This window comes from Zootoca vivipara, chromosome 5 (genome assembly GCF_963506605.1).
Source record: "Zootoca vivipara chromosome 5, rZooViv1.1, whole genome shotgun sequence".
Taxonomy (NCBI): domain Eukaryota; kingdom Metazoa; phylum Chordata; class Lepidosauria; order Squamata; family Lacertidae; genus Zootoca; species Zootoca vivipara.
The window spans coordinates 45,213,562-45,228,625 of NC_083280.1; the positions used below are offsets into that span (position 1 = coordinate 45,213,562).

Below are 15,064 nucleotides of genomic sequence, written 5' to 3' on the forward strand. Positions count from 1 at the left end.
AATTAGACATTTGGTCACTTCAGGGAAGGGGCAGTTTTACATACATAAAAACTATTGCAGGTGAGAGAGCACCATGTGTACACTAGAGTACACACAAGTTTCTGAATCACAGGCATTGATTGTAAAGAGGCAAAGCAACTGGAAGACACAGAAAGTGAGAACACCAGCAATATACAGTGCCTTCCAGGAGCATTCCACCATAGAATAGTTTTTTGTTCCTTAGCAACATGACAGATGGAAAAAAAATAGAATTTGACAAACACAAGAGGGCTCCATGAATTCAGGGGTTTATGGCATAAAAACCTCCAAGACAGTATGCATATAAGAAACTAGCTGGCCCAGCTATGCGTTGCTGTGGCTCAGTCTGTTAAATGGACCCTCAGAGTCCCCCTTCAGACTCCCCTCACCTTCAGTGTGGGCCATCCCTGTGAGTTCCCCCCAGGGTGTCCCAACTCATGAGGTATCTGGGCCCCTCTTCCCCCCTCCCCTGACTCATCACTTTCTCCCATCCCGACCCATGAGAAATCTCAACCCCCTCCCCCCACCCTGGGGTCCAGCCTGTTTCGAACACTGTTGGTGTCGTTGTCAGGGTAACGGTGGGGCGTGGTCTGGTTTTCAGAGTGGCGTGGCGGGGGGGGGGGTTCTGACGGTGGGATGTTGGGGTCTAGGGTTAGGATCCCGGCATTGCGTTTGTGGAGTAATGGCTGTTGTGGCGGTATCAGCACGTTGGTTGCTGATGTCACGCTCTTGCCCCGCCCTTAGAGACGTTGATTGTGGGTTCTATTTCCCAGCATGCACTTTAGGGTGAGTTGTGAGTTCTGGAAGACGGAGTTTTGGGGTTTTTATCTTGCGTACACAAACTTTATATGGTCACTCGCATATTCGCATGGGAGTGACATCTGCCTACACGAACTTTATATGGTCACTCGCATATTCGTATGGGATGTTGTGTCCAAATTTGAACGCAATCAGTCAAGCGGTTTCGGAGAAAAGTGGAGGCACCCCAACATGCCCAGTTTACATTTTTATATATATAGATTAAATGTCAGACTACTTTATTATGTTGGTGATCAAAATACAACTGGAGGTTTAAGGCTGCCATCGCAGCCCATCTGTGAGATGTAGCCCTGAAATAAGTGAGGTAAGGCACTGGATCTTTGTCACCTTGCTTAACATACTCAGCTCTGGCAGCAGCAGCAGCAGCACTTCTCTAAAGATATAGCAGAAGGGAACCAAACCGCAGAGCCACTGCAATGTTCCACTGGGGGGGAAGGGAGAGACCTGCCAACCTGGGATCTGCTCTCCTACCTAGAGATGTGAAGGCCCAGGAAAATTTGGGGGGGGGGGGGGACGACTGGTTTTTTCCAGCTTTTCCCTGAAGCAATTTTTGTTTCCCCCCGAAAAATTGGAAAAATAAAAAATAGATTATGGAATGTTTTATTTTAAAATGATGAATAAAATATTTTAAGATAAGGGGTTCAAATGTTTTATAAATCATTTCTAAAAAATATGTATGGTATCAGATTATTCTAATTTCTATGAGGACAAGCAAGTCCTGGGTTACAAACTGAACTCTCCAATGCAAGAACAAGATACATTTCTTCCTTTAGGACAGGCACCCCCAAACTTCAGCCCTCCAGGTGTTTTGGACTACAATTCCCATCTTCCCCGACCACTGGTCCTGTTAGCTAGGGATCACGGGAGTTGTAGGCCAAAACATCTGGAGGGCCGCAGTTTGGGGATGCCTGCTTTAGGAGGTCCTTTAGGAGGGTAGAGAAGCTTGTTTCAATCCGAGCAAACCTTCAGTTTTTAGACGTCCATAATAACTCTACACAACAGAGTAGATGCAGAAGCAGAGACTGAAACTGCTACTGATCATTACAGCTCAGAAAATGATTCTGATTAAATTTCACGCCCATTCATTGAAACTTAGTCCCACTTCCTTCTTCAGTTCTTTTTATGAGAATGTTTTATTAAATACTGTGGAGAGGAAATATGAATAATTATTACTTCTGGATTTTTAAAAATTGTTTTGTGGAATTTTTTTGTTCCACATAAACTAGTAAACAGTTCAGGAGATTGTTGCTCCATTTGTTATAAATACAAATAAATATTATTTTAAAAGTAAAATATTGTTTGTAATAATTGTTTGGATACACTATATTTTTTAATATGCTAGTTGTGATAATTTTATGCCCATTAAAATTGTCCATAGTTATATTTTATGTTTCTAAAGTAACAGAATGACTTTCAATCTGGAAAAGAAAAAGAAATGCTATTCTACCACTTTTTTCATTTCTGAAAATTTCCGTTTCCCCCCCGAAAAAAACGGCTTCAAAATTTCCGAGCTTCAAAATTTCCAGAAATTTTACATCTCTATTCCTACCACAGTGGCTGGTGAGTTTAAATCACTTCTGAATTTCAACATGCCCACCTGTTCTCAGACCTTTGCCACCACTGTAGGATTTTCAGATGGAGAACTCAAGAGAGTTCAAGCACTACTTACAGTTGCACAGCTGGGAGAATTTCACATAGTTTTAATCACAGTGCTTCAATGACACAGAAAACCACAGCTACACAATTTTTCTTTCTTTGAATCTCTTATGGTGCAGGAGCTGTCACTGTTGGCCCAAGCAAACGTATTTCCTCCTAGTCTCTGCCTCACAATTGTTTCTCTTGTCTGACCTCTCCTTCCCTGCCATCAGGACTTAGCCATTCCAGTTTCTATGCACTATTTGAGGTCACCATGTGCCTTTACTACCCATATTTACCGCAGGGCCCTGTTTTTTTTTGTGTGTGTGTGTGTGTGTGTGTAACTAGATATAACACAGTCATGTAGCATTTTCCCCTTTTATAGGTGAAAATCAGCCTCAGAGACTGAGTGTTTACATGGAGAGAGTATGCAAATGAATGGTGGTGTGGGTTTTGTGTTTGAGCCAACAGCATGAATGCATGCTATGACCCATATAATTCCTCTGCTCAGGACTGCACCCCCCCCAGCTGCTTTTCATTTAAAAGTAGGTTGGGAGACTATTACCTGCATCTGCCATGTAAGCAGCTTCAGTGTGTTTCCTCTGCCTACTGCTTCACCATCTTACATTTCTCTGACTCAAGTCTATTTGATCAATACAACTGTCCTACACCCCCCTCATTTATTATCAGTACTGCTTTACTCGGCCTTTAGGCCCTATGGAGGTTTTTCAACAACCATCTCACTTCATTAGCTCCTCCTTTTATCAGCTCCCTGTCTTGTATCTTTCTCTTCCAACTTCTCTCAGGTTCCTATTTCGGTCCGCTGCCTGTCCAGCTCCTTACCTTCCCTGTCCCCTCAAATCTCCCTCTAATGAAGTTAGCACAGATTGCTGCACTAGAAAGGGGAGCAAAATAGCATTCTATTTTTTTAAAAAGGTATAGGTAAAGGACCTCTGACAATAAAGTCCAGTCACAGACGACTCTGGGGCTGTGGTGCTCATCTTGCTTTGCAGGCCAAGGGAGCCAGCGTTTGTCCGTAGACAGTTTTTCCGAGTCATGTGGCCAGCATGACTAAGCCGCTTCTGGCGCAACAGAACACCGAAACCAGAGCAGTGCACGGAAACGCTGTTTACCTTCCCGCTGGAGGTGTCTACTTGCACTTTGACGTGCTTTCAAACTGCTAGGTTTGCAGGAGCTGGGACCGAGCAACGGGAGCTCACCCCGTTGCGGGGATTCGAACCGCCAACCTTCTGATTGGCAAGCCCAAGAGGCTCAAGTGGTTTAGACCACAGCACCACCCATGTTCCCCAGCATTCTATTTACTAGTACCTTAATACGTCTTTGGATGGAACTGATGTCAGGACGCTCATTACTACTGCTATCCAAATGCCTGTTGGAAATAGGAAAGAAAACAATATCAACAGTGCACATGGAAGATAAATGTGAAGGTGGATCTGGGAAAGCAAATACTAATTTAGAAAACCTGATTATATCAGACAAAACTGATAGGCACAACAATACTCTCTTCCCCACCCCCAAATTCTAAGTTAATGTGGAGCCCTTTGACAGAGTGCAGCTGTCCACTAAAAAGGAAGCACTCACTCTAATGAGTTAGTGGAGTATTGGGTTATAGTCTAAAGAAAAAAATCCATTACTTACTTGTATAACTCAGCAAGAAAGATGTCTAAACTCTGAAGTTCTTCAAAAAGGCCTAAGCAGCAAAGGGAAGGCAAAGTAAAAGGATATTATGGCAGTGGATCAGCTGAAACAAATACTATGTAGATTATTACTTATCTCTCACCAATATGAGAAAACAGACCTGGCACCAGACTGAGGATTCTATCTGCTTTCCAAATTGCATTATTATTATTTGTTGATTTATAGAATTATAGAGTTGGAAGGGATCCCCAAGTCATATACTGTAGTCCAAACCCCACAATGCAAGAATCCCAACTAGATCATACATGATGGATGGTCATCTCTGCTTAAAAACTTCCAAGGAGAGTGCATCACCTCTTGTGGGAGTCTGTTCCACTGTCAAACAGCTCTTTAGAATACAATCCTACATTTTTTTTGCAATATATGCTTTGATAAAACTCATCTGACAACTCAGATGGTGTAGAAGTTTCAGACCTAGCCCTTTATTTCAACTTTGTGAATGGTGAGAGCAGACATGTGGCTAAAAAGAACAGAATCTATAATCTCATAGTGGAACATGGCAGACAGTCTTTTGAATATGTTTGCAGTGTCTCAAATGCCCTCTCAGTGTCTAGGGCAGCCTCCCCCAACACGGTACCCTCCACATGCTGGACTACAACTCCCACCATCCCTGAACATTGGCCAAGCTAGCTGAGACTGCTAGAAGTTGCAGTCTAAAACATTTGGAGGGCATGAAGTTGGGGGAAATTGCTCTAGGGTTACAGCTTCTATTTCTTGTTCTCCAGTAGATCCTAAAATGTTCATGGAAAGTGCAACTGAAAATATCAGCCTCTTCTACACACTTAGTGCAACTGCTTTTATAATATTTGTTTTAACAGTTCTTGTAGGCAGCCTTGAGCATTTTAATAAAAAGGGTATAAAGAAATAAATGACAGGTGTCAGCAACAGTATTGACAAGTGGTAGCATAGCCACAGGTTTGTAAACTGTTCAAACCAGCAGTCATTGGTGGTAAGTCTCCCAAAAACAGCCTCAGTTCAAAGCAGAAAAAAACAACTATCCATAAATAAGTCACAAAACTATCCGGAGACTTGCTGCTTTCCCAGTCTTTTGATGCACAAAAGCAATGCAAATAATCTTTGGGAAACAAGCCAAGTGATTTTCCAGCTAGCCTCTGTCAAGCCAAGCAACATCACTTAAAAAGTGAAGAATGAACTAGGCCAGTAGTTCCCAATTAAGTATTTCAGATATCTTGTTCTTCAAAAGCCAAGTCATGGACCCCCCTACTTTTTAAAAAAATTGATATCTCTATGGTAGTTTTTGTTGTGCGAATGGTGCCACAAACCACCTGGGTAGTCCACATACCATCAACTGGGAACCATTAAACTACAGAGTTCATTACTTACAGCTTTTGTCTGTCCAGACATGAAGCTCCTGTGCCAGTTCTGGAATCACTAGGAAGGTCCTCCAACCCTGGCGTTTTTTAGACTTCAGGATATCTCCAAAAATGTGATCACCTATGTATAAGATGTCTTTACCCTTGGCCCCCAGAAGGTCACAGATTGTATCAGAGGAGCCTAAGAGGAGGAGGAAAAAAGCAGAAGGGCCAATAATTGTGAATCAGAAAAGGTTTCTCAGCATGAAAACCATGGGTTCAGTGCATAAACCTCCATTATTATCATGTACCTGCTCTCCAAACTGATAGATATAAGGCTTTTTTCAAATGCAGCTTTTGCACACTCAGACATATCAGAGTATAAAATAAACACACTGCAGCATACAAATATATGGTTCACAGGTGGTTTTCCATTCAGGCAAAGCCTGCTATATTGTGTGCTGTCAGAATATTTTTTGAGCTGCAGGTGTCTGAGACCTATCCATTTAAAATGCAGGTGATGATCAAAAGATGATCAAGTCACCTCTTACTTTTTTCCTTTCTTTTTAAAAAGGTATAAGCTGCTAAAATACACAAATCAGGTAGCATGTGGGACGTGCATTTTAGATGCCATCCCAAATACACACACATACACAAAAGTGCCAACACAGCTATATATTATTTGAGTATATAGTTTTGGAACATACCAAGAGGGATCTTAAAACTGGAGGAAGATCTACCATCTACCCATCTACCACCATGGGACTTAACCTTTGGGATTACAAACTTTGGATAGGTGGGTACATTCCTTGCAGCTACTAGATTATATTACACTTTTGGCTTCTGCTGACTCTTTACCTAATGTACCACCTACAATTAATTTTCCATCTTAACTAATATAAAGACTGCCTCACAAGGGACTCTTATGTTCCACTTACAAACAGATTTGAGCAACTGCTAGTGCATTTTTAAAAAATGGTACAACCACTGTTGCTCTTTTGCTCCAGTAAGCTTTGATACAATCTGAAATCTATTTTGTACCTAAAACATTCTAATCTAGTTATATCTGCATAATATATCTGGCACTTTACTTAAGACAAATTAAACTTCAGACATTGGGTGGGGGGCTTTAAAATCATATCCAGTCTTCTGCCTCTCTCCCTGCTGTTTTTCTTAACATGATGCCTGAAGAACAGTTTTGGAGAAATCAGAAGTTATTCAAACCCCATGTAAAATAGAATAAAGCGAAAATCTCCATCCCAGCTCCTGATAAGATTCACCAGTCTCATTTCTAGTTTACCTCCAGAGTAAACAATACCATGCTGCAAGGGGCCTGTGTAAGTACCAATCTTCAGTTTACCAGTAACCTGCACAAAAAAAGAAATTCATTTAATGAAACTGTAGGTCTCTCCAGCCCAATTTTCAGTTTTACTATTGACCAATAGATTGATAAATCTGTAGAAAGGCTGTTCAATATATGCCTCAGAGGAAAAAGGACAATTGGTGTTTGCATACTCCAAATGCACTATATTTTTCTGGGCAGCCCCTTTAATTATTAAAAGCAGCATGACATAGGGGCATGCAGCTGGTGCCCTATTCCTAGAGGCCATAAACAGTCTTACACTGGGAATTGTTTCATGCCTCAAACATATCAGGGCCAGGTGAAAACAGTGAAGTTAGTCTCGTAGAAGCATATTCTGTACAATCCTTTTGCATGGCCTGCATACAGATGCTACAAAAACCTGCTTAAAGCTATACTTCCTGTTTTTACAGTTAAAGTGTTTGGTTGCCTTTTACAAGTCAGTTGAACACACCTCCTTCTCATATTTCCTTTCTATGTGATTCAGATAACCCAAAAATAGCTAGAAACACATATTCCAAGTATTCAATTAATTTCCAAGTAGAGAGCTTATGAATTTATGAAAAACTTGTCCCAGGTTTTCTTCCGGTCAAGCCTAACTATATATTCTATGTATCACTCACCGTATCCACCTGTCTCAAGACTGTGCCTTCTCCAAAGAAAAGAGGTTTTCGCGCATCCACAAGGATGAGGTCAAAGTATGATTGCCATGGCCGGTGAGAATTGCCAGGCTAGAGAAAAATTAAGCAGAAGAACATCTTTTTAAAAGGTACAAATTATAATTGTTCACACTGCAACTAGCTTATTTTAGTTCTGCAGGAGAGATTGATAACTGTATTCTATATGTAGCCTGACATCATATACAACACATCTTAGTTCCCCAACACTTCAATTCAGTAAATATACCCGAGAATCCTACGTAACAATGCGGAAAAGGAAAATTAGCAGATATTTTAAAATTTATTTTTGTTTAACTGGATTTATATACTGTTTAATCATAATTTAAATTGAAGTTAGCAATTATATCACTACTACAAATATTAATACAAAGATCCAGGCATTTATCAATTACTGCAGGACATCCAGGGCTTTCAAAGCAGAGGCCACAACTGAGAAAGGGAAAATAGGGAGCAGTCTGTGTATTTATATTAAACTTTTGATTTCTACTACATATAGCAAGTACATGAAACCATAACCAAGCCTTAAAATTGAAAAGTACATTTTCTTGTAGCTATGAAAAATTATTAATTATATGTGGAAGGATTTCAGCAGCACTGTTATAATGCATTAGTGCAGGCATCCCCAAACTTTGGCTCTCCAGGTGTTTTGGCCTACAACTCCCATGATGCCTAGCTAACAGGACCAGTGGTCAGGGATGATGGGGATTGTAGTCCAAAACACCTGGAGAGCCAAAGTTTGGGGATGCCTGCATTAGTGGATATGTGGCTAAGCAGCAATTTCTTGTATCTGAGCAAGCAACTTCTACTCAAGCAAGTGCAAACAGGCAAACACCACTGGTGGAAGTAAATGCTTTTGATTTGAAAATTCAGTGGGGTTTTTTTAATCATTAGTGACCTCTAGAAGCTGCATATCAGGCATATCAAAGCTAACTTCAATTATTTCCACCTGTTCTCCAATAAAAATAATAAGGCATTTGACACCATGCCTCCAAAGGCTGAGTTTTACAAATAGAAAATTAAATAACTATCCGGTTTCTTCAGTCCCCATGAACTTGACTCCTATTCTTGATTTATTTAGGAAGGAATAATATACACCATCTAACACAGCGTTCCCCAAACTGGTGCCATCCAGATTTTTGGAATCCAGCTCTCATCCAACCCTAGATGGGAGTTGTAGTCAAAAACATCTGGCCAACACCAAGTTGAGAAAGGCAGATCTATCATTAAAACAACAACTCTTTTCATCACTCACCTTTGGTCCATGTGGAAAATCAAACAGGTATGTCATAATTTTCTGAAAGGCAAATTGGAAGCAAGACTTAATTTCTTTCTGGATAAATTAACTATTTTATTAGTTATGTTTAAACAATACTTTTAAATATACAAACAGTCTTCAGATATACAAATCTAGAGCGGGCATTGTGAGCATTAAAATAACATTGCAGAACCCTTTGATGTTATTTTTAGGATTTTCATGACAACAAAAGGCATGTCTCCAGCTTTGAAAGATATGCAGCTCTGCAAGATACACACTTCAGTTTTATGTACAGTTAATTTGGAAGCTCTTGTTCATAGGATTGGAGAACAAAAGTTCATTGTCACAGAATACAGGCGGGTCCTGCATTCATATTAACATGGCGATTTCCTAGCATAGTTGTTCATGGCTTTCTAAAATAACATGTATTTTATGATAAACAGAAGGTCTTTAAAAAGTATTTCTTCCATATCTCCCACCTCCCCCCCCAAAAAAAAAACTTGGGAGACTAAATTACAGACACATTGCCAGGTACAAGGCATCATTAAATTATCAACCAAGATTCAAGGAGAATCTTAGGTGCCTCCAGCTCATGCTTTCATTATACTGAGCTTATCTAATTCTCTACAGCTGGCTTTGAGAACCTATGGCTCTGTAGATGTTTTTGAACATCAGCCCCACCAGCATGGCCAATGGTAAGAAACAATGAGAGTTGTAGTAGTCCAGAACATCTTGAGGAGCCTAAGGTTCCCCAGCTATGCTTTGAGGCAGGGATGGAAGACTTTTTCAGACTGAGTGCCACATTCATTCATCTGGAAACTTCTGAGGGCTACACACCAGTGGTGGGTGTGGCCAGAAGTAAAAGTGGGCAAAACAATGGATGTAACTTACTGTTCTAATGCTTGCCACATTCCAGTCACACAGATTTCAAGACAAGCAAGAGGCATCATCACAGTTCAAGGGTACCTTCCAGCCAGGCAAAAGCACTTGAGGAGGGTTCAGAGGAAGGGCAGGGAGGGGCATAACCTAGGGAAGGAGGGATGGCCTGGAGAAAGACCAGAGGGCTGGACAGAGGGGCCTACAGAGCTGCATTGAGCTCCCGGGGCTGAGGTTGCTCTCCCTGCTCCAAGGTAGAAGTTCAAAATATGACACCTAACATATATGAGACACTGAATGAATGAATGAATGAATGAATGATGGAGGAAGATACTTGTGTTACAGGAGTACTTACATCAGTGTACTTATAATCACTGTTTGTGGCAAGAAACACCTTTCCCACCTCATTCATGCGGCTCAAAAGCAGAGGCAGTTTCCCCTAAAATGGCAAAGATTTACATAAAATACAGTTTTCAGTTGAAGTCCATACCTTCAGGGGGTCTATAAATATCTCAGGCTATCTGTACATACTGCCAGTTTGAAAATGCCAAATGAATATTTCAGCCTGATTAAAATGTCTTCTAAAATCCTAGATGCCTCAGCTGTGAACTGAAATCCTGCATCTTAGTCATGTCTTATAATTTGTACTAACGTCCTATTCGACCAAGTATTAAAAAATACTTTTAAAAAACTGAAATGTTGAAACTGTTCAATAATATGTAACCAGAAACCTGATGGTTTGAAAATGAGAAGCTGCAGGCAGTAAGGACTCTTTACTAATTTTAGAACTAAATGCCACTTTGATGTGCTGTGAGTACATAGCATGAGCATTATGTGGAAACAGAAAGTATCCCATACTAGGTGAAAATCAAAGGAATCCCTCTAAAGAAATACAAAATGCACAATTTCAACTTTATGCCCCTCAGGATATCAAGACATAGAAAATGCTTTGGAATATTCACATTTCTATTGTGACATGCACTCTTTTACTACTCCATACATTGTGGGGGTGGGGAAACCAACTTCCCCTGCCTGAAGTTCAGGTGCTTAGAATTCCATTAACAAAAGGGAGATAAAGAGGAAGTGCTAAATTATTTTTCATCAAAAAAGGCAACATTTGCTGAAGCAACAGTAACATCACTTAATGCCTTTAAAAGAAGAAGAAGATGTGAACAAGGGAGTTTGAACTTTCCATTCTCTTTTTTTATCATTTTAAGACTGCATGAAATAAACCAAGACTAGTCCGCTTTCAATAAGGAAAGGCTTGACTTACTGTACTTACATCTTTCACTACATACTTCACCAGATTCTCAACTGTCTTCTCCTTCAGTGATCCCTGAAACAACAGGAGAAACCACATGACACAGCAGAAGCAATGATCTAGCAATCTTACTCAGGTTTCACATTATAGTATCAGCTTCCATGCTGACACTAGAGGCAGAAAGTTATTTGTGGAGTTTTGTGTGTCATGAGATTAGCACTGGATAGGTTCAACCCGGGGGTGGAGAACCCTGTGGCTCATTCACCATATGAGAAACAAACACACTGGACAAGATGCCATTGAAGCGCTGTAATTAAGTCTATTCTGAAGTAAACTTGAAGTGCAAAACAGAATAGTTCAGAAAACACATGGTGACACACAGTTCAATTGCTGAAGTAAAGGGGTGGTGTGATTCCTGCGCAATGTGCAGATGAGTTATCACATGAAAACACATGAAACTGCTCATTAGAAGGGAAAACAATAGCATAAATATAATAAAGTGAAACAGTGATGACTTTTAAGAGATGGCTTGCAGCAGCAGCCTGTCTCATAAAGAGGGGGGGGGAGGAGTGGGGGGGGATGAAAGTAAGCAGCAAGGTGGTGGTGATAGAAGGAATTATCATCCTTGTTTACCCACCCACCCCCCTTTCCAATTATATTGATGGGCATGCTAGCTGGCATTTAATACTTATTCACTGCCTGGCAAAGCAAATATAACAGTGTTCATCCCACATTATAATTTATTCAAAATGTTAAGAATTAAACAGACTACAGTTAAAAATATATCCCAAAGTGCAAGTCACCTTATAGTGAACCCAATCCACAGCATCTCTCACATCTTGGAACATACTTCTGAAGGACATGAAGAGGTCTCCATCTTTAAACCCTGTTTCACAGCTGTGAGAAAAAAGCAAAAAAGCACGGAATTGTCGTAAAAGTAGGTTAGCAGCTAGTAAGGAGCAGCTAGCAGCATAAGGCCTGGGAATCAACGTACAACTGGAAACAGCAACAGTATTGATAGCTACATAGATAGTATTGAAAGCAACCAAACCTGGATCCCATTAATGTTAGGTGGATTCCTGCTTGTATGTTTTGTGCCAGTTCATGAATAGATATATCATCTCATTTCCTGTCTTATCAGCATGGCATCTGTTCTCAGAGGCCAAGCCAGGCAGGAAATGGAATGAGATAAAGATATAGGCAGGATGTGTATATGTCTGAATCTAGGTTGGTACATGTTTCTGCATGCAAGAGAGAATGAACATACATGGATGATGGCTAGATGAAGTTGAGGGGCTGAAGATTCAGAAGAAGGGAACTGGCTGTGGGAGAGGGACATGTGAATGGATGGACAAATAAAGAGAGAAAAGGAGTAGCTCCACCCACTTTTATGGCTTTGGCTGTATCCATCACCCCAACTTCTAATCCCTGAAAGGTTTCCCCACTCTTGTGCTAAATGGTCATATTCACCTGTGTATGGTGAACCCTATGAGCCCTGCCAGGGTTTAAATCACAAACTTTAACAACATAAACAATCCCTAAAGTACTTGTGGTTGATGTTGTCATCAAGCTACAGATAAGAAGATTTGAATTTGTCCTTGCACACCTGCAATGAGAGACAATGATGGCTATAGCATCACATGTTGGATTTCATATAACACATGAGACACATGCTCACCTTGAATACCTAGCACAATTCGTAAAAAAATCACACAGACAAGCCAACAGGTAAGTCTCTGAAAAGAAGCAAAGAATATACATTAAATGAAGAACTGGATAAATTACTCATGTAATTAATCTAAACCAAAATGACATTCCTAATTTCTCATTTGAAATTAACAGTAATATACCTACGGATTGTTATGACACAATCCCCATCATCCCCATTACAGTTTAAGGTCTCACCTGGTAGGTTGAACAGTGTGTTTAAAATGTAAAACCTGTCAGTGTCATCTCTCTGGATGAATTTATTAGGGTACTGCTCTCGGATATCTGGCCTGAAAAAGGTAAGGGACAAGGGAATATGCCTATTAATGATGTCTAATCATAGTAGTTTCTCTAAACAGCTGTGTTAACTCCTACTGGGTCAATAAGACCAATGAGACCAATGAGAAAGATCTCCTAAAATGTTGTTATTCAAGGAAAGGTTTTAACAAGAACACTGGAATAAATATAATATGGATTCCTTTCTACTACAGCAAAATGTGATACTTCACACAACTTCATCCATAGAGAGGAGCCTACTCCCTCCAGCTCTTGCTTGCTCAACTCATCCCAGAAGAATTCAAGAACTGGGGTGATCAAAACAAAACAAGAATTGTGTTTCATTTGGACAGCATGCAACTAACCATCAACAACTGTACAATTCACACATAATATTCTACTTAAAAAGCTCAGGACCTCAAAACCTTAAGGACTGCCTCTCCCCATACAAACCAGCCTGGACCCTGCACTTGTCATCTGAGGCCCTTCTCTATGTCTGCCCTCCCAGAAAGGTTCAGAGGGTGGCAACAAGAGAACAGGTCTCTTCTGTGGTGGCTCCCTGATTGTGCTTTTTATTATGTTTTTATCACTGATGTTCTATAATGTGTTTCTAATGTTGTACACCACCCTTAGATCCTTTGATAAAAGGCAGAATAATAATAATAATAATCTCCTCAGTGGTAGAGCATGTGTTTGCATGCAAAAAGGTTCAATCCCCAGCATTTACAGGTAGTGCTGAGAAAAACGTCTGCCTGAAATTCTTGAGAGCAACTGCCAGTCAAGATAGACCACAGTATAATAGGTTCCTATGTTCCTATAGCTGGGCTCAAAATGGCCTGGTCCCAGGTCATATTCTGATTTTTAAACAACAATTAAACCATAGTTGTCCCATTTGGACATCACAATAAATTAATTTAACAAAGTTGTGCTTTCAAGGGCCAAGAAGAAAATATGTGGACACAAGGCTTGTTCTTGGCCCAATAAACTGATGCACTGAGGTGAGGTTGTTACATCTGAACCAGGCCTGTATGCATTTTTTCCATATTCGCTTAAGTTAGTTTCCAAAGGTTAACCAAGTTTCTGAAGTCATTAGAATTTATAAGACTCCAAAGTAAGAAAAACTGGGCTGGCATAAGGAAATGTTACAGCATAGGTGATCCCTCAAAGTCCAATCCTATATATGAATTCAGAGTTTCTACCAAGTTCAGTGGAACATACCATCCCCTGTTGTACATATAGATTGCAGTCTTCCTTATGTGAACTGCCTATATTCACAGTACTTACCCCCTCATGAAGTTAAAGCCATGTGCACACACTAGGATGTTCCCATAGGCATCGACTTTCAGCAAATTTCCATAAAGGGAATCAAATACCAGGCCTCTGTTAATAAAGAAGTGCATTGATTGATATAAGCATTGTATACCAAGCAGTGGACAGCAAGACTTTAAAAGATAGTCTATTGGAATGGCATACCTGAGCCAGTTCTATCATGTTCTGTCCAAACTAGAATCTGACCCTAAGGAGGACATTTTGCTGACAGAGTCCCATTGAACTTTTGTTTAGCTGCAGAGGAAAAAATAGTCTGCATTGCCCAGTTCAAATGTACAATTGATCTCTTTTCTTATCATTAGCTCATTTATTTTAATAAGAAAGCTGAATTACACAATCAGCAGGCACAGGTGCATAGCTTAAAAAAATAGAAAAAAAATAAAAACCTTAGTTCTCCCACCTACCCAATTGACAAAGAAGATTAACTATATAACTGGAGCTGATAGAAGTCTCATTGGACAAAAAATTCTGTCAAATCAGACTTGTCTTGTTTAAAACTAAGTACCACCTCAACATCAGATTGTCCACCCTACCTGCTTGTTGGAGGACTACTCTGAGAATGTGTGTGAAGCACTGTGAACTCACAAAAGCACTATACAAGTGTTATATATTTATTACTATTCCTTTAAAGGACTAAAACCTTTTGGACTAAACTTTATAAAAGCTTAGTTGACACCAGATGTGCTTTCACTACAGTAAGTAAGAAAAATTAAACATAACTAAGGCAGTTCTCTGTGTGTAAATGTCCTAACTGCATGGAAAGGAGGTGTGGAATGTTGAACTTCTCCTCAGTTAAGCTATATGAAAAGGGTTTGG

General features: G+C 40.1%; 1 protein-coding gene across 8 annotated transcripts in view; it reads right to left on the bottom strand.

Moving 5' to 3' along the window:
* NT5C2 (5'-nucleotidase, cytosolic II) overlaps positions 1–15,064 on the bottom strand; it is a 91,775-nt gene that overhangs the window by 24,193 nt on the left and 52,518 nt on the right. For 6 of the 8 annotated variants that reach the window (XM_035132649.2, XM_035132651.2, XM_035132650.2 and 3 more), the window contains 12 exons: positions 14,204–14,299; positions 12,842–12,933; positions 12,615–12,672; positions 11,740–11,833; positions 10,949–11,011; positions 10,031–10,114; positions 8,797–8,838; positions 7,488–7,595; positions 6,805–6,871; positions 5,536–5,706; positions 4,132–4,183; positions 3,802–3,862 (listed from right to left, as the gene is read on the bottom strand). In XM_035132649.2, coding sequence (XP_034988540.1) covers positions 3,802–3,862; positions 4,132–4,183; positions 5,536–5,706; positions 6,805–6,871; positions 7,488–7,595; positions 8,797–8,838; positions 10,031–10,114; positions 10,949–11,011; positions 11,740–11,833; positions 12,615–12,672; positions 12,842–12,933; positions 14,204–14,299 — 988 coding nt within the window. Of the gene's footprint in view, positions 1–3,801; positions 3,863–4,131; positions 4,184–5,535; positions 5,707–6,804; positions 6,872–7,487; positions 7,596–8,796; positions 8,839–10,030; positions 10,115–10,948; positions 11,012–11,739; positions 11,834–12,614; positions 12,673–12,841; positions 12,934–14,203; positions 14,300–14,392; positions 14,483–15,064 lie in introns of all 8 variants that reach the window. The other 2 variants (XM_035132654.2, XM_035132648.2) reach the window with 2 other exon arrangements.